Source organism: Falco naumanni, chromosome 6, assembly GCF_017639655.2.
Source record: "Falco naumanni isolate bFalNau1 chromosome 6, bFalNau1.pat, whole genome shotgun sequence".
NCBI classification, from domain to species: Eukaryota; Metazoa; Chordata; class Aves; order Falconiformes; family Falconidae; genus Falco; species Falco naumanni.
The window spans coordinates 43,231,530-43,251,111 of NC_054059.1; the positions used below are offsets into that span (position 1 = coordinate 43,231,530).

Consider the following 19,582-nt stretch of genomic DNA (forward strand, 5'->3'; position numbering starts at 1 on the left):
ATTTTTCCCTCATACTGCAACACGATGAGAACGAGACAACTCAGCTTCCTACCCTGTGAGAGGCTAGAGACAAAAGGGTAGAAAGAGGAGCGACAAGATGGTGAGGCTGGTGTAGCTGAAACAGTAATGCGGAGAAGTCTGCACAAAGCAATGCTAAGACCTAATGAAAATACCAGGTGGTTTGATTTCTTAAAAAAAATACATAGCCTTTTGAGACCACTGACTGCTCTGTAACGAACACCAGCTGCACATGGCACACCAGGGCTGCCAGCATTCATGCAACGATTATCAATCAACAAACTTGCTGCCACATCCATGACTGGAGATGGAAAAAAAGTTACAAATGGTCCCAAATTCCTCAGTGTCACTTTGTTAACCACCAGCACTAAGGCTGGCGCTCTGCATACAGCCTGTGCTTTATCTGTAGCCCTAAAGGGTGGGTGCCCTCTTTAAGCTTTACTGTCTCCTAATTGAGGCCAGGATGCTTCACTGGTGAGGCAGTGGACTCAACACTACAGAAGTACAAACTTGTTAAGACTTGTCTAAATTTTAGTATTTTTTTTCAATGCATGCACAGAAGCAGAATTCATCTAATCGTTGCCACTAATTGCAGTTGCTGCCACACATGAGCGATATAATGTGACACCTAAAGTTCTAGTGATGGAATATATTCTTTTTGTTTCCCAGGAGATGTTCTTCAGCAAAATAATCCCAAACCAAACACATTGCATACATGCATATTTACATGTGTATGTGGACAAGCATTTGAAAATTACAGTTCCTCATAAATTTATCCATAAATTACCACTAGTCATAAAAATCTGAAAAGATGTGATGCAACTTAATACACCTGTACAAGGTGCAGGTATCATTGAACTCAGCATCCCTCCTTTTTATTGCCAAAAGTAATATTTAATTGCAACGAGGTATTGAATCTTCGTTAAACTTTACTGTTACATACATACTACCATTCACCACCTCAAATTCAAATCTTGCTGACATTGTGTTGGTACAGATTTTCTGTTTGAATACTTGACACCAGCCAAGCCCTGCACTTTTCTTTTACCTGGAGTAATGGATAGCTTGATGTCCTGCAATATTAAAATAGAAGTCAGTTGTATGTTTCATCTCATCAGTATGTCCAGAAACTTCAATCCAGTGTGCTATTGGGAGGCAGTAAACTCCATCTACTATGTTGCTCTGGTTGTAAACACAACTCCGATCATGATGGGGCCCATTCCCTAGAACAGAAGAGAGGACAATTGCAGGCTGTGTATCTGGAAAATCTTCTGCAAGATTTGCAGGAGACGTGAACAGAGTATTTATGGCCAGGAGTGGTGTTTGCTGCCTGTTCAAACTGCATTTCTCACAGCACATTACTAACACCTGAAATAGCGGTAACAGAAGTGCTGCTGCAAAGCAAATGTTCAGCATTAAAATAATTTTTTGCTAATTGTTTTTGAAAAGCATTAAAACTGTGTAAGACTCCCACATCATGAACTGTGGTACTTAAAAATTTCAAGAATTATTAATTTCATTTGATGTCTGATAATATGTGACCTCAGCGTTTAATGTTTCTGCTGGGTGGTCTTCTTCTGGAGGGTCCAGCTTTCTGTGGCCCAAGGTCTACCTCTGACAGGGCAAGCAGCATCACCTTGCCTCAGGCTTACTTCTAAAGGAATTGCCAAGCTACGAGAAAGACCTCAGAGAGAGCAGAAAGTACAGCCATTCAAGATCAGAAGGGTAAAACTGCAAACAAAGGTAGGACTGCTGACACTGGATTTGTTGCCAGCTTAAGGATGCAAGAGGAAAAACATGGAAAGGCATCAAATCCCAAAGAAAGAAAGGTAGCAGGTGGCGGACAGCAGCCTGGTAGCAATGAATACCTGTTTCAGGGAGGAGAGAAGGGTGGTCCTCCCCCTCCTCTTTCACACCTGCCTGGCCAGCAAAGACACTTCAGGCGTGACAGGACCCAACACTGGTGTCTAGCCTAGAAGCTCATTAAATCCTACCCATCTTTTACGTTTGCTAACCGATAAACAATTGCTTTGTACTCTTCAGATGCACATCCTGCTTACAGGGTCTATTTATACATAGTAAAAGCTGCCCAAAGTGACCAAGAGAGAGACGGTCACACCTGCAATGGCAAGCAATCCCAATCACCTAAAATGGCCTTGTCTAAAGAAAAATTTTTCTCTTACTGTTTTACATTAACTAATACCCATCACCCCTTCTTCTTTTATGGCAATAGTGCGAGCTTTAGTCCAGAAGACAAATTTTTAATACCATGCCAGAGTAAGCGACCTGAGTTGAACTGGGTCATATCATCAATCAAAAGGTTATTTTGCCTCCAAATTTTCAGTACATGTATATTCTCCTTCCCCCCATGTTTTCATACTTATTGTAATACTAATTGCCATGTAGGAATTATTGTGCAGATTGGAAGTGACCTAGTCTGTGGCTTGCTTTTAATGTAAGCCTGTTACACTTATAAATTATTAATGATGTTAGAACATTTCTGAGTAAAGTTATGCCCGAAGGAGTATCTTCAATTTCACGCTGCACATAAATGCATGACCAGCTTTCAAGCACCACATTTAGGGAAATTTGCTAGAGCAAGAGCATTTTTGGAGATGTTTTAATGCCATGATTAGAGAATAAGACTAACATTTAATACTAAAGCTCAAACAAACTCCTTATTTCCAGATGACGTGCAGCATGTCTTACCATAATTCTGAAATACTAACATTTACCAAAAAGAAAATACTACGCAGAAAACTATTTTCTCTTTCTATATTGCTGAACCATTACGCATCATATGCAATGCTAGGACACACCTTTTGATAAATAAGGTGAGCAAGATCAGTATATAGCCCTTGAAGTTACAAATCTTACCACTATATTTTTATCTAACATTTCTAATTGTTTACACATTCTTACCACTTTTAACCAGTATTTGAAGACAGCAGTATACATCGACTAATACAACAGCATAACAAAACCTAGGGATGTTTATGGCACTTAATTAACTTCACATATTCAGCAAAATCTTTACAACCACAAATAACACATCTTGCCTTCCCGTTTTATTCTCTGACAACTGTCTGTAGCGATGCACATCACCATGGTCCTGCCATCACAAGGCTGTGTCTGATCCTGACCACCACCCACCCACGGGCAGATGTCCCGGCCCATCCCCATCCCCAGGGAGGTGTCCAATGCCCAGGGCTGGGGCTACCCCTGCTGCCCCCGGCTGCCTGCTTCTGGCTGCCAGCCCCGTGGCGTGACCCCAGGGAGCCACCAGCCCTCATTGCACCCTGGAAGTTTTAAACCATGTTCTCAGGATCTCTGGCTCTTTTGCTACTCCCAGCCCTACTTCTCCTGGCGTGCAAGTGCCTGGGTGCCCTCCCTGGCTCCCACAAGGACTGCCCCTTCCAATGCTCACAACTGTTCCTCCTCTCTCACGAGGGTTTCTCTGCGAACTTTTGCAATCACAATCTGTGTTCTCTCCCTCCTGCTTAATTTCATCTTTCCTCAAATCACTAGTCAGTCCTACAAGACAACAAAGCCTCTGCCTCCATGATCCCAATTGCACCATGACACGCTTCCTACTTTCCCATTTCTAGCCGCTGCTGCTTGACATGCATGCACCTTTGTCATTTGCCAGTTTTACTGTCCATCCTCCTCCTCTAGTTTTAATTTGGCTGTTTTTTTAACTTCCTTCTCTACCATCTGCCTTCTTAAATGCCAGTAACCTCCTGGCCTTGTACCCTTTTCACCTCCACCATCCTTCATTCCCCAGCCTAGCCTACAACCTCACATGAAAGTGGACCCAAGAGTAAATTGCCATGAGACATTTGTTTCATTTGTTCCCTCAAATAGGTTTTGTCAAATCTCATTCTGAAAAGCTTCCTTCTTTAATTGTTATTTATTGCTGTTGATTTTTCTGCACCACTTGACCTCACCTTCCCGCTGTGGCCTGCAGTCAAGCAGGAATCTCGAAAGGTATGTTACCACTTTGGCTGTAATACTCCGGTAAACAAGAACAGCTTGCATTCTTAACATCTGTCATAAGAATTGCATAGCTCTTTACTACTCCTGAAGTATTATTATACCAATCCATGAATTAACATTAGCTTCTAACTGAACTATGACGGCTGTGCAACAGAATGTATGTGCATATACATTCAACACATTTTTTCATGTGTATATATATATTCATGTATTTGTTGAACATATATTCAAAAAATACAGTGATATAATTTCAGGGGAGAATGCTACCATCGCCAAGAAATACTGATTTAGAGAACAGTGTGATCGCGCTGAGCTGTGTTCAGGAAGCTGAATTCTCTATTCCCCTTGCAAGACTTACAAAAGGCGGCAACTACCACAAATAACCAGGATCTCACTACCTAGGTAATATCCAAATGATACACAAGTGCTTCTCGCCACAGTTTGCTTCACAAGACACATTTAACACATTTCAAAAAAAGAGAAAATTGTTTTAACGGTCCAGGTTTCAAAAACAGAGAAAATTGTTGTAACGGTCCACATCATGCTTCTGCTAGCAGTTTGTCACAGCAAACGCACAGTATTTTGGATGCCATAAAAGAGCAATGCAAGGAAACAGTTTCAGAAGTAGAACCAGGTGACAGTTTTGAAGGAGTATGTAGAACTCATGAATGATTTAGAGCTGCTATAAAAGGGCTAAAGATTGAATTCTCTCAGCTTTAATCTTCCAGAGTCATCTAATATGAAAATAAAAGTCAACCAATAAAGCCAGCTTTTGTTCAAGGTAACTGACCATAAACCATGTTTTAAATAGAAAACAATTAGCATCACTTACATGTTCTGTTGTATATCTGCAGAATGTATACAGCTAGGACAATGGGCACAGCTTGGGTGACAAGCAGAAATTATTAGCTGGATAACCCTCAGTTCTTCCTTTTCCATCCCTATCTTTTTCAGCCTTTCCTCATGAGTTTCCTCTGTGTGAAGCAAGGTGCATCAACCTAATGGTATGAGCTATGTCCAGGCAAAACATGCTTCAGCCTCACTTAGCCCCTTCAGCTCTGCTGACAGAGCAGGCTCCTTGCATCTCATCTGGGGTAGAGTTACATGAGCCCGTCAGACTCCGACAAGCTGGCCCAAGACTTCCCACAAGCACTGGAAGAGTTCACACCAAGAAGAAAACAGCTTTCAGAGGCAGGATAAAAATCTGGCACAGAGTGGCACATCGACTCACTCCTCCCTCACCACAACAGACCAAGCAAAGCCCTTTCTGGATGTGGAACCCTGAAGCGTGGGGTGCTTCCCCACACCCAGGACAGCTCCAGGCAGTGACTGCCAGCACCTCCTCGCTCTCTCCCTAGTCCAGGGCTGTTGGTGTGGTTGGTCAGTTTAGGAGGAGACAGAGCACATGTTGAAGGCAGTGGGACCAAGCTCCGCAGCATCTGACTCTTCTCAGAGCATCAAAAGTGTCTTGTGGCCCTTTTTAATTCCTTACCTTCTGTTCAGGCACCAGAGAGAAAGGACAGCGGCCCGTGCAGGCAGAAGTGCCGTGAGACTGCCTGTATGCAGAGTCAGGACATACCTGCTCATGTCTGAAGCTGCTCGTAACCACACCAATTTCCTACTCCACTTTTAAGTTTGTCCTACCCCGCAGGTCCCTATTAAGTTCTGTATCTGAAAGGACACTGCACCTTTGCATTTTCCAAGTGACTTCGCCAAGAAGCCCTTCCCCATGAAAGCCGTGCTCAGCAGCATCGCTCATTTCTCAAATGCACAAAGTATTTCATAAAGTTACTGAAACCGAGAGCCGAGTGCTGAAGCTTAGTTTCTGCACCTGAAGCCTGGGAAGGCTGCACCTACAAGCTGGGAAGGCTATCCTGACCGTGCTGGGCAGCCACGTCTGCCAGGGTGCCTCTGCATCGCTGTCTGGCATGGCACAGAGAAGGGCCAGGGCTTAATTTGCTGCAACCCAGCATGCTTCCAGGACCACAAGTGCATGTCACATCTTTACTGGGAAAAAAGTGTGCACCATGGCCGGTCCCAGGCACATGCCATCCACATGGACACTGAACAGCCAGAGGACTTCATATCCCTTTTACAAGCTGGGTGCTCTAGACTTCACGCCATTAGGAGGGCAACAGCTTGAAACAGATGGTGCTGAGCCGAAGGCATGCTGCAGAATCCCTAGGGGAGCTGCGAGGCAAGTTCTCACCAAAAGGAACCCTTTGATAAATAAATTGTTACTATAAATACATTCGCCCCCTTACAATAACCAGTCTCCCCATGCTTACCCAAACCTTGCGCAAAGAGTTCAAGATACTTTGAGTAAACCCTCCGTGAATTCCCAGTCTCTAGAGTGGGAATTTATCACAACTCGCATTTAAACACCATGCTCGGGCCCAGCAGCTGTGTAACTCCTCACCAGCGTCTGCCAGACAACAAGAGCTCCAGTCCCAGAGCTCACACGTTGCTCACAGCACACACCACCAGACCACTGGGTAGGCTTCCAGGTATCTTTAATATGAAATAAACAATTATTTGGGTGAATTGTTAGGGTTTTTTATAATCAAGAAAACTGTGCAGCCTCAAAGATTTGGGTGATTTTAACAGCATTTCAACTTTTCTGTTCCTAGAGCCCATAGTAAAGCAAAGAAAATCAAATCTGTTTTCCACTCACCTATACATCTTTGCAGAAGAGAAAATAAGCACAAATGCTCTTTGAGAAAGGGCAATACACAAGAGAAAATACAAGTTTTTACAGTGCAAACCACTTCTGAATTAGTATTTTTTCTTCATTTTGTTTTTATTCACACTATTCCAAGTAGCAAAACATTGGCTTAATTATTTATTTTTGGGAGGCAAACACACAATCATTTAAAAACATGTAAAATTCAGCCATAAAAAGGGTAAGTTACATATGTGAACAGTACCGATCCTCTTATCAAGCGATCACATCGATTTCCCTAATTAAAGAACTGAAGGAATTTGCATGAGTTTATTAGAAGGCACGGGTCCTTGTTTAACCAATAGGGTAGCACCCTTTTTCCTTCAATAAGATCCAGAATGATTTCAATTCCATCTTTGTGGCTCTTCACAGCAAAAATGCTTATCTGAAAGAAAAACATAAAAATGAGTTTCTAGGCATTAAATGACAAAGCTTCTCATTGCTTTTGCAACCCCCTTGTTTGTCTCTACTGCAGATGGTTGTGCAGGAGAATCCACTGATGCAGGGGACTGCTGGAGAGCAAAGCAACCAAGCAGCCTTGCTTACAGCTCAAGCCTCACAGGGAGCTCCTTCAAAATCTGCGTGGCTGCACTTACGGCTCCTGGTTTAATGCATAGGAAGGATGACCAGAGTGGTCAAGAGGGAAGCTGGCTGTGCAACCAACCAAAGATTAAAACCACAGATCTCCACATAAATGATAAACGGCACTGGCAAAAGGTGGAGACAAGAACAAACCAAAGGAAAAATAGATGAAGATACAGTAAGTAAAAGATGTCCAAAGACTGAGGACTGGAAGAAGATAAGCAGGGACCAGAGGAGGATCTTCTGAAATTTGATCTAATCACATAGAGTAACAGAGTGCAATGAAAACCCATCAGTTACTATTTTATTACAGCTGTACTGCAGGGATGAAAAAATTATAATCCAGCAGTCTGCCAACAGCACAGACTCGTGCTGACACAGAGGACAACTGCATGCAGATTAAAAGAAGAGTCACAGTGGTGAAATTATCAGCTTGATCTCAAAAGATAATGAGCAAAATCTGGGTCAATGAAATTTCTCAGCACCATTAAGTGTGGCAAACAAGAAAACATGAATGAACAAACAAAAAATAAGATTGCCTCTTCCACTGTCTCTGCAAAGCTCTTTGCAGAAAAGCCACTTAGTGTGCTGCTCAGCCACAGCTCTCCCAGCTACCAGCTTTTTGCATTTTCTTATCTTTTCTACTGTTTGAGGGAAGGTATGTAGAAACTCCAGGGCACAGCAGCAGCCATAGGGGTGCTGTGTACCTTGTCCCTGCAGACCCTAAACCACAAACACAGAACTTCCAAACCTCCAAACCCAGCAAGGTCAGTGTGTTTCTCAGTTCACTGCTACTTTTGAAAAAACACAGGGCTACTTAGACAACCTTAGATGCACACATTAGCTTCAATGGCAACTAACAAATCCAAACAGCAAGCAGCCAGGCAATCTTCAGATCACCTGCTTACAAATCAGTAAGAGCAAAGACTTACTCTTGTAATCTTTGCCATAAATTGTGCATGAAGCAGCAGGCTTTACACATCAAGTCAAAATTTTAAGTATGCCTAAATATTATAACTAATTACACTTGCAATATTAAATGAGGTCCTTTAACAAGGTAAATTAACATCTTGAGTTGCTGCTTAGAAATTCCCCTGGAAGAGTTTAATAACATCATAAGCACCATCAACACTCTGGGGGCAGAGAAACACAGAGGGGTTGAGGAATAGAAGATTTTAAAAAAAAATAGTAATAGAACAACAGGAACTATGAGAAACATTGGGGAAAAAAAACGCTGCAAAATGAATGATTTAAAAGATTAAGTGTTTGCTAGCTTCCTTATCTTTCATACCAACGAAGAAAAGCCTCAAGTCCCATTTTGGACACAATTCTCACAGTTACCCGAATGTGCTACTGCATGGTGTCATTATCAGATATTATTTTAATTGAACTTCCTTCACTACACTTACGATATTCAAATTCACTTACCCTTTACACCAGATTACATCATGGAAGTCTCCCTGCCGCCTAAATGAAATTCAATCTCTGATGTCTTAAACCAGGATCTGTCTCAACCCCACGGCAGCTGAATTGCTCCTGACTGTTAAAAGCACAGAGGTAGGGGAGGCTGAATTCCCCTCACTGGAACTGAGTGAAGTCAGGCATTTCACCAGTTTGAACCTGCCACAGGCTCTTGGACCAGAGTCCCACCTCCGTGAAGTCTCAGCAAAGGCCCTTTGTTTTTACACCCCTGACAAAGTGCCAAATAACGCGTCTGAATTCTGTGTCATATACTAACCCTTTACTTGTGTGCTTAATGAAAGTATACTTACTCTGCTTTTTAATGCTACTTTTTCTGCTGTCAATAAACCATCTTCCCTTTAGATTCTGAAAACAGTAGAGGAATTTATAGTATTACTTAAATATCTAATATTGCTATAAGACAAAATTGTTCATTTGCCACACCTGGTTCACTAACTCCTTCATGACTGGTTTGATTTTCAGAAATGCTTCCTTGCATTTTCCAGCCCAAAAGAGATATCCAAACCAAAAAGCAGATGACCATTTGTATTATACACCGCACGTTTATTTCCTACCAGACTTAAATCAGACTGTTTCAACTTCTGATTTGGTAGGGCTGATATATATAACCAAGGAAACAAGTTTTAAACCTATTACAATCCATGCTGAATTTGAGATTTTGTCTATTAGTCTACTCTGCAGAGAACTTTTCATGGATTTTTTTCTTAATTATGCCAGAATTAGAACTAAGTGGTTTACAAGAAAGCCACCCTCAGCATTTAATGTTAATCAACAAGGCTTTTTTTTTCTACCCCCTTAAATCAGAGATGAAAAAATAAGACATTTCAAAGGCAAGTTACAAAAACATGTGTTTCATTTCTCTCTCTATGTCTGATTAGGCACAGATGTTTCTCAATGGGAGCCGCTACCATACAAAGAGTTTTTAATCAAATGCCCCGTCTAATGATGTAGATTAGGCCAGAGATAAGAACTAAAATGGAATTCAGCTCATAAAAAAGAGGTTCTTCTCACATAGACGGTGGAAATAATATTAAAGAAAATAAGGATGATAGAACAATGGCTGACAGCAACAAAATGTATAGTGTAATACAGCCTTCCGAACAGCTTTGAAACTCTCTATGGCATTGTACTGTATGCTACTGATTGTTACTTTCTACCATACCAGCCAAGACTACTGAACTATAGGTAGGAAATAAGCTACATCAAAATAGTAACCATGGTAAAATCTTAACCACAGTTATCATCCCCGTTACTCACACTTCTCAGGGCTTCTGGCCATTGAAAATAAATTCTTGACCCATATCGCAGGCTGCTGTCACTTGGAAGTGAGGGCAGGGAGTTAAGTGGGGATGGGAAAAATGGTAAATAAATAAAAGTATTTGCAAAACCAATGCATTTATTGTAACTTTACTCACTATAACCACAAATGCTTTAATTGGGCTCTCACAGCAGTCAGAGCTGGCCCCAGATTGTCTCCGTGGGTAGGAAATGGCACATACCTGCCAAATCCAGAGGACTACACACGTACATACTTATTTTTATTCTTCTAATTGTGTAGTTTCAGGGGCAACTCTCCGTTGATTTATTGACCTCCAGTAGTCTGCTCAGTGTAAGTTGGTTAATGCTGACACACAGATAGGAAGTAATGAAAAACTTCCTACCAATTAATTATACCAGAATCCATGCTAAACCTATGTCTTGAGGGGGATGAAGAACAAAACACCAGGAGCTATTGCACTTTGTAAACAAAATTTTCTCTCCATTCACTGAAGACTTATTGGAAAGTAGATTTCAAAGTTATCCACTTTTACTCATAAAGTTTTCTCACACCTGAAAAGTGTTAAGGCATCCAGCATTGTCCAGAAAGCAACAGCCTTGCACAAACAAAATGTGTTAATTACCCACACTCACTCAACTATCAATATCCAGTTGTGTTTTATGTGTCTTCCTCATCACTACCTACTTCAGAACAAGACTGGGATGGGGGAAGCAAGTAAAGCCCTGGATTATTTTCAAAAGCGGAACAGATTAAACACTGACGAAATGTGCAAGTAGCTGCTAGAAACTAGGCAGCCACTGGCTATACGCAAGTAAAACGGCGACACCCAGTGGGAACAATACTACATAAAATCTCTGCATTAAAAGAGTACGAAGAAATGGTATCCTCTCCAGACTGTTTTTCTTTGTTTAATAATAAAAATGCTACCTAATGTAGCGATCTGTAGACTAGCTTTGGGAAAGAAGACGACATCCATCTAGGCTACAGAAAAATAATGTCACGTCCAACTGTGCTTCAGCAGAATAGCCTCAAAGAATTTTTACTTTGCTTTATCCTGCTATGGCTTAGACCAAAATATGTTTTATTCTGTTACAATCTCTCCAATGCAAATGACAGCTAGTTATTAACTGCCTATACAGCCTTTAAAGAATCTCTCCCTTTAAAATAAGAAATTATACCCATTTTGTTCCATGGAGTTGAGGCCAAGAATAGAGACTGTTTTAGGTTTCAACACACTTTGAAAATGGAATTTTAATACACCTTACTATCATTGATGTTTTCAGCCAATCAAGTGCTCAATCCTTGAAAGCTATGATCAAATTTTACTTCTAGTATTTCCACTAATTATATTACAACATTATGAAAACCTTTATTACTCCATAAATGTTCCAGTCTTTTTGAACTCTCATCAGAAGTGTATGTTGTCCAACAGGTGGCTTCAACTGTAACTAACAAGCTCACAGAAGCATGGACTGGAAATGTTGGAAGGCCAACATACCCAACTGTTTCTAAATCAAACTGTGTTGTGTTGTTGGTTTTGGGTGCCCAAGAAACCACAGAGAGCAACAGCAGTTCAAACAAGACACCTTTTCTATCCTCCCCCCTCCCCAAAACTAGAGAAGTTTTCTTTTTGGAAGGAATAAGGCTCTGCTCACCTGTACAAATTACTAGAACACAGGCTGACTATGCTTTTCAGCTTTGTCTCTCGCAAGCTTCAAGCAAACACCAACTACATCAAACTAATGGTTATGTGACAACGGATCAACATTTTAGAATATAACGTTATATTTTTTATATATGTTTTCTCCCCTTTTCAAAATGCAAGGTGTCAACAGACTGCATTCCATCATCTCAAACTACAGTTTGGGGCATACCCTTAGCAACTCCTCTGTCCTATTATGGAACATGTATCTTGTATAGTACCTACAGTTTATTTAGATCAGAGTAAAGGGGATAAAGGCATAGATGAGTGTTCAAGCATAAACTCACAAAAACAAATTCAACTGTAAGTTTCATCTTGTATTTATTTAGTTTTGACAGTAGGCACAATATACTTTTACTTTCCAAGCTGAGACATATAAACCCAGTTCTGAAGAATCTACACCAAAACCAAAGTACACAGAAAGACACATAGGATGCAGGTGGGGGCAGGGGATATATACATTCATTTAGTCTTTCTTATTTCTAATCTATTCCCAGATTTTACAGCTCAACATAACCAACATGTTTTTCACAGGTAGGCTGTAGCAGTCAGAAACCCTCCTGGGTAACAGGCCTTTCAGCTGAGCTCACGGCAGGTAAACGAAGTACCAACTCTGAAGAAACCTCACTTGAGCCAAAGTGCATACAGCAATCGTGATTTGAGCCATAAGAGCTCAATAGTTTTAAGCAATAGGCCCTGCATACCGAGCTGCATCATCACCCTGGGACAGCAGAGGTAAGTATCTGAACCTTCAGGAGCACAGGAGAGTCTCCTCTCCCACCTCATCCTCCTAGAGAGGGGAACTAGTGCCCTCCAGACACAAGCAACAAGCCATCTTGTCATTTCTTGCAGGCCAAGCCTCACCTGAAGGCTTCCTACCAGACCACCTGGCAGAACCCAAAAGCCACAGAACACTAGCCCGTGACTTTGACTCTTCTAGCCCACAAGAAAAATAACTTCACTTTAAGTTTCCCCATTGCAGTGGAATGGCTTTAAGGATGAACAAAATTTACACTCAAAACATACGATTCAACATGTACTGTAGTATTATAAAATAATATGCATTACTAATGGAATTCTCACAGAAGTATACTAATGAAAAAATTGGGAGCAATTTTCTTAAATATGGCACACTCACATCCTATATACGTAAGTATCTGCACCCATAATTGGATAGGTTTTTCTCTCGTTACAGATGAACACCTCAACTCATAAACTTCGAGCTAGGATCATTCTGCACTTTCCTTTATCCCTCATAACCATGGCTTCAAAACTGCAGATGTTTTCTAACTGCTAAATATCTCCCAAAGTGCATTTTAATAAACACATAGGATACTAAAGAGCTAAAGCACAGCATTTACTTATCACAAAAGAAGTTTTTTTAAAAACATGCAGTTGTCTTTTCAAACTGTGATTTTTACAAGAATAAACAGATGACAGACAAAAGTTTTACAGTTGAAAAAATATCATTAAAACAAATGACACAAAAAGGGACAGCAAGATATTTCTTAATCACTGGACAGAAAAACATCCTTCAGCTCCCTTCATGTAACACATGAAGAACAATAAATTTCAAAGTTTAAGCTAATTTAGTTCTTTCCTGTAAATAACAACTTAGGAAAAAAATGGTTGATATGAATAAGTAATTAGAATCCCCTCTGCATTTGGATGATATGCCTGTTTGTTTTCTATCATTTGAGCTAAGCTCAAACTGCTGAGCATTCACAATGACAAGAAAAAAATCCCATGCAGGTTAAATCCTAGAAGTGCATCAGTAGCACTACTGCCAAAACATAATTTATTACTCAGACTCCATTTAGTAAATGCGCTCCCAGGTACAGACAATACCTCGAGATGTCATTGCTTCCCAACAAGGCAGAAACCATCACCTTACAATCACAAATTCTCTACAGACTGGAATGCTCTATTACTATTTCTATATTCTGTGTGGTGAGGACTTTTTTTATACACCAGTATCACTGGCATATTATATACAACTCGGCACCTTCAAAAGAGACCCAATTCTGCTTCCTTGGACAGATGCAAAGATTTTTATTCCATAAATTCACTTTTCCTGCATTTCTGCAAAAGAAAAACATGGTTAAGACAGGCAGAATATACTATTTATTTTAGCTGCTAAATAAAACAATTACTATTACACAGTGTAAACAGTACTTCACAATATAAACTTCTGCAAAGGTACTATTAACATATAGTCTTTTATTAGCATAAAGAAAAAAATAAATGCAACTTATGACAACACACATGTTTTAGTCTATGTGACAGAATGGCAGTTTAAAAGTGTGATATGTATTCTTAAAATGGGTGAAGAGCAACTGCTGTACAACACGTTATTTTGGTATGTGGATTATAAAACTATTTTATAAATAAAAACCACCCTCACAAATTACCTAGGCATCTGTCTTCCTTTCACCGAGTCAGGTCCATATTTAGTGATTTATGTGACCCAGGATACAGTTGTATTTTAAGATCCTCAGACATAATAGAACAGCGCATGCAAACTGACTAGTTATCCAACATTTGTCAACACAGAAGAGAAAATCACGGTGGAAGTCCTACTGCAACAGCACGGCGACTGGAAAAGCTGTGACAAAACTTTCCCTATTTTTTTCCCAGTAATTCCGATAGTAAAATTTACCAGCCTGAAAATGCCACCGTGACATTTCAGCTTACTGGAAAAAAAAAAAAAAAAAAAAAGTAACAGATCGCACCTTAAAGCGCAAGTACGAAACTCTGAGCTCTTTACTTCTGGGGAAAGAAAGAAAAAAAAAAAAAAAAAAAAAAGACAACGGGTGCTAAAGTAAGAAAAAACCCAATGCAACTGCTTCAGAGGGCTTTTACCAACCTAGAAGCGCAGGTTCCTTCTGCACTCACCGTCCTCCGCCACATGGTAACAAACCGTTTTTGTTAGCGAGTGCTCACGGCATGTCACGACATGCAGGTTCTGCCCGCAGCCGGACTCGGGCCACCCCGCGCAGGCGGCGGCCAGCGCCGTCCCCGCCGCCCCCGCAGCACCCAGCTGGGGGCCGGCCCCTCGGACCGGACCCTGCCCGGGCGATGCTCGGGGCCAGGCGCGGGGCTCTCGGAGCCGCCAGCGGGGCAAGCGATGCCCCCAGGGCGGAGAGCTCCGCCCAACGCCGAGCCACCGCTCCAGGCGGGCCCCCGGCGGCACCGCGCCGGCTGAAGCCCGCGCCCGACGCGCTCCCCCCGCCTCACCGGGGCCCAGGGCGCCGCCGCCCGGCCGCTCCCCCCCGCCTGGCCCCGCCGCCAGCCCCTCCCCTGGGCGGGGCGCCGGCTCCGCCCAGCCGCCAGCGGGGCCCGTCCCGCGGCCCGAGGGCGCCCGGCCGCCCGTTACCTTCCCAGAGCAGGTCGCCGCCCTGCCGCCGGAGGAACTTGTACCAGAAGGGGCTGGAGGCGTCCTCGTCCGGCAGCGTCACCTCCGCCAGCCACAGCGCGGGCTCCTGGGCCGGCAGCGGGGCGCTGGGCCGCGCCGGCTTCATGGGCACGGCGCGCTGCGGGTCCCACTGGCCCAGCTCCGGCCGCGAGCCGGCCACCAGCAGCGCGCCGCCGCCCTCCGTCATGCGGGCCGGCAGCACCACGCCGAAACGGAAGAGCATGGCGGGTCCCTGGGCAGCCGCCGCCACCAGGCCGCGCCGCCGCTCGGGGCCGCACTTCCGGCGGGGGCAGGGCGCTGCGCGCGGGACGCCGCCCCCGCCGGGCCCGGTTGGCGGGGCGGGGCGGTTGCGGCCGGGCGTGGCGGGGAGCGGCGTCCTGTGCCGGGGCTGCACCGGCCCGGGTGCGGCGGGAACCCGCGGAGGCGGGGGGACTGACTGCCCGGAGCGCCGGCCGGGAGCTAGAGCACCGCCTGCCCCGGTGCCCCGCTGGAGGGGGAGCGGGCCCTGCCGGTAGATCCCGGCCGAGGCCTGGGCGAGTGGGCATGTACCGGCCGTTGAGTGACTCGCCGTTACTGCCGCGAGCCCAGGCTCGGTTAGCGCAGCGAGCGCACCGTTACACAGCACCGCGCACCCGGGTTAGCCGCCGGTGGGAGTTCGGTGTCCGTGGTGTTTATGTCTTTGCTGCAGACGGGCAGGCAGGGTGGTGAGAGCAGGAATGTGACATACTGGGGAGGGCAGAAGGCTTGTTAAACGTTCCTGTTAAACCTTCTGTGGCTCCTGAGAGCAGGCACTGCGTCCGGCCCTGCCGGCTGGAGTCGGGCAGCTCCACGCAGCGATACTCGGTGCTCCCGACAGCGCACGGGAGGATGCGATCCACCGTGTATAGGGGGGTTCTCGTCTGAATCCGCCCATTTCAGAAGCCTTCACGGACAGAAGCAGAGGAGCAGTAACTTTGTTTAGGTCAAGGTCTGGGAATAGGATGAAGACCTTGCAATGAGTCCAAAGAAATTCCGCCTCAGAAGATGGCTGCCCGCTTCCTGTGTGCGGGGGTGATGACGCACTGCAGTGTGTGTACTGCCAAATTTGTGTTCCAGAGATCTTTAACTCATTTTCGTTGATGCTCATGGAACTTGTGTAAGTGATATGGCCCTACTCTTCCAGACATAACCAAAGCTAAGGAAATTCTGGCTGTCCTCCATGCATTTCTGCTCACACCAGCCCTCCCTGTTAGCGCTGCTGCCACTGTGGAACAGAGCACTACATTTTAATCTTTGCTTTTGCTCAGCCTTAGAGTTGACTTACCCGTAACCTATCTCATCATTGTCTTTCAGATACCCACCCCTTTACCATACTCCTTGATTTTGGTATTCTGGGCAGCAGAGTGTTAACAGTGAACACTGGGGGTTTATCCCAAAGTTCAAGCTTAAGCTTGACAGTAGCCCTAAAAGCACCCCAGCATTCTATGTCTACATAAAACCATATGCTTCTGTTCATTCCAGTCACAGTCTGGGCTAAGAAACTGCAGGATCCACTGATAAATCTGAAGGTTTAGTTCCTGGCTGTTGTCTAAGGCTCAGTGTACCTTTAGACAAACCGTAACTTCTTTAGGCCTATAAGTACTCAGTCCTCATCTGAGACCTGTAAGCCACGTGGAACAATGAAAAAATGGTTCTTTCGACCCTGATGTGCCAAATACTAGCTTTAAAAATAATTCATCCAGGTTCCGCCTTAATCCATTTTGACAGACATCAATATCGGGTGTTAGATTAAACTTAGATTAAAATTTAAAGATGACAGAAAGTGACAAGCTTGGCTTCCTGCTGATTCCTAAAAAACCTAGTTCCAATTAGCGTTAGAGTTGAGAGATCAAACAAGAAAGGCTGAAAAACTGGATTTATTGTTGGATCCTACAAGACTGGGATAAAAACTAGAACTGGAGATTGAATTGGGACTCAGAAGACTCATGGCTGGGGAAAGTGGGAATAGAAGAGCAATTTTTATTGGTGAAATTGTGGACTGAGTAGGGCTGCAGACAGGATAAAATGCATTATCCAAGGTAGGTGACCTATATAGGTACCATAAGGTTTGGGTTTAAGCCCAGAAGCAAAGGCAAATGTGTGGGTTTTCCATTGCTGGATTTGCACGGTCTATGGATTTGTCATCTCCTAAACTGGAAATTCAGCTAGAGTAAAGGTGGGGGAAGAGGGGGCAGGGGAGATGTTACATTCATTGTTAGTGTTTGGGATTGCAGAAGTTGTTGAAGAACTTCCACTGTGGGGCCATTGACATAACCCTGAATTTTATTTTAAGTGTCATCCCAAGCCTCCTAAGGAATTATTAATAACTAGTTTCCTTTGCCAGAATGACCTCTTATCCTAGTACTGCCTGGCCGGCGCTCTTCCCCTGCAGTCCTCAATGCTATTCTCAAAGCTAAAAAACTTCTCTATAATCCAGTCTTGTTTTACAGCCACAAAATTAAACATTACCATTTCCTTTTTTTTTCCTATATCAAGTCCTCATTCCAGCTTGGCAAGCCTTACAGGTCCCATCAAAATGCTTTGACATAAGGGGGCCGAAACCCTAATAATCAAATCGCTTTTACCTGTCTCAGAAACTATTGTTAACTGTTCATACCTGTGGGAACAAACTACTGTCTTGGTGGCCTGTCTGATTTGTAATAATAAATGCTGTGCTTTTGTGTTCTTAACAGCTGTTTAGCATCTAGCAATATATACTTACCCTACAGCATCTAAGCGGAAGCCTTGACTTACCTAAAATCTAACAGTAAATTAGCAACATAGTGATGCTTAGTGCCCAATTTATTTTTAAGCCTTCAATTTATTGTCACTGTTACCATCCCAGGTGTTTGGCAATACTGTGTTTGTAACTGACTAAATGGAAAGAACCGTACAATAAAGATTATTTTTCCATAGCTTTAGTATTGCAATCTCTGTAAGAATCAATTGCTTTGTGGGATTTCTTCCAAATTGTGCTTGGTAGGTCTAGCCTTATGTAATTTCCAGCTAGTTAGCCTTGATGGGTGGTTTATTCAAAATTTGTGCAGGTGTTGATGATTCCATGGGACAAATCACTGAGGCTTTGTACCAACTTACCATCAATAGTTAAGTCATGTGTTCCTGCCTAACTGTTGTAGCTAAAAGGGTTCTAAGGAAAAGTTTGAATGTCCAAAAATTGGAGCTGTGATTATATTTATGTACATGTAAAACATTAAAAGGCATTTTCTGTTGCTGTGTGCTAACTTTTGCAGAATTGTAAATCTAACTTTCCACATAGGGCCTTACTGAAATACTAATGTTGAGATTCAGTGTTTATACAAATCCCATTGCTGTGGATGATTACCCAGTCAGGAAAGATACATTTGTTGTTTTCTTATCCTACAGAAGTCCCTCTAATTTCTTATACTGTCTTTTCCTGGCATAAAATTGTTCTGGTATTTTTGTGAACTCAATTTTGAACTATTTGTTACATTCAGGAAAATTGGACAAAGTATTACTGGCTGAAATTGTAATAAAGACACTAATTAAGAAGTTTGACAGTATGCAGCAGTCCAAAATTCAGCTTTCCAAGAGGAAAGTTGTATTTTTCTTCACAATTCATATTTGAAAAGTGTCTACTAGGTATAGAAATAGCACAGAGTTATCTGAACTAAAATGACAGATGAACTTCCATGTTGGCGTAGCCTGTGTAGTGTACGTGTTCTTTACTGATTACAAACTTTTACGGCATGGGCCGCTTTGCTGCTTGGCACAGCTTTATCTGTTGTTGCTGTACAGCGATCTCAGTAATATTTCCAAGTAGGGAAATCTGTAGTGAAGACAGAGTTTGAAAAACAAAACCAAAACACAAATACTGAGAGGATCTGCTTGGAGAAGGGAGGGGGAGTGGGGGTGTTCCTGACTGCACATTGTGGGTGATGTTTAGATCGGCTGTGTGCCTCCTAGACGAGCCTTTCTTCCCTTTTTAGGTAATTTTCTCTCTTTTAAAGATATGGAGAAAGTGTTACTGCAATTTCCAAATGTTTTGCTAATTACAGAAAAGAGAAAGGCAGCACACTGTATAGTCTTGCTTGTAAAGGGGAAAATGTATTATGTGGTAAGCTGATTTACATGCATTAGTGATTTAGGTAAAAAGTTCATTGCTGAAAAACTTAGTCTATGTTTCGTCAAAGAGATTGAACTAAATATAGAAATAACTAGTTAATACAAATAATTTAAGACTACTCTTCTAAGTGAGTGTTGATTAATAATCTAATCAGTGCTTTATACTGAAGTATCATTGTCCTTCTTGTGATAATTCCAATAGAAGTATGAACTAACGCTTTCACTGTTTGTTCTAATTTGACAGTACATCAGCTAAGAAAAGAA

At 42.8% G+C, this 19,582-nt stretch overlaps 1 protein-coding gene across 10 annotated transcripts in view; it reads right to left on the reverse strand.

Annotated features, from left to right (window-relative positions):
- Positions 1 to 18,708, reverse strand: part of EPM2A (EPM2A glucan phosphatase, laforin) — a 57,155-nt gene extending 38,447 nt beyond the window's left edge. For 4 of the 10 annotated variants that reach the window (XR_005828361.1, XR_005828362.1, XR_005828360.1 and 1 more), the window contains exons 1-2: positions 15,158 to 18,708; positions 1,067 to 1,241 (exon numbers count right to left, since the gene is read on the reverse strand). Coding sequence is in view for 7 of the 10 variants with exons in the window: in XM_040597303.1 (XP_040453237.1) it covers positions 1,067 to 1,241; positions 15,158 to 15,419 (437 nt within the window). In the remaining 3 variants the exon portion in view is untranslated. Of the gene's footprint in view, positions 1 to 1,066; positions 5,167 to 6,302; positions 13,864 to 14,513; positions 15,067 to 15,157 lie in introns of those variants that run through there. The other 6 variants (XM_040597306.1, XM_040597308.1, XM_040597307.1 and 3 more) reach the window with 6 other exon arrangements.
- Positions 18,709 to 19,582: the final 874 nt, after the last annotated feature.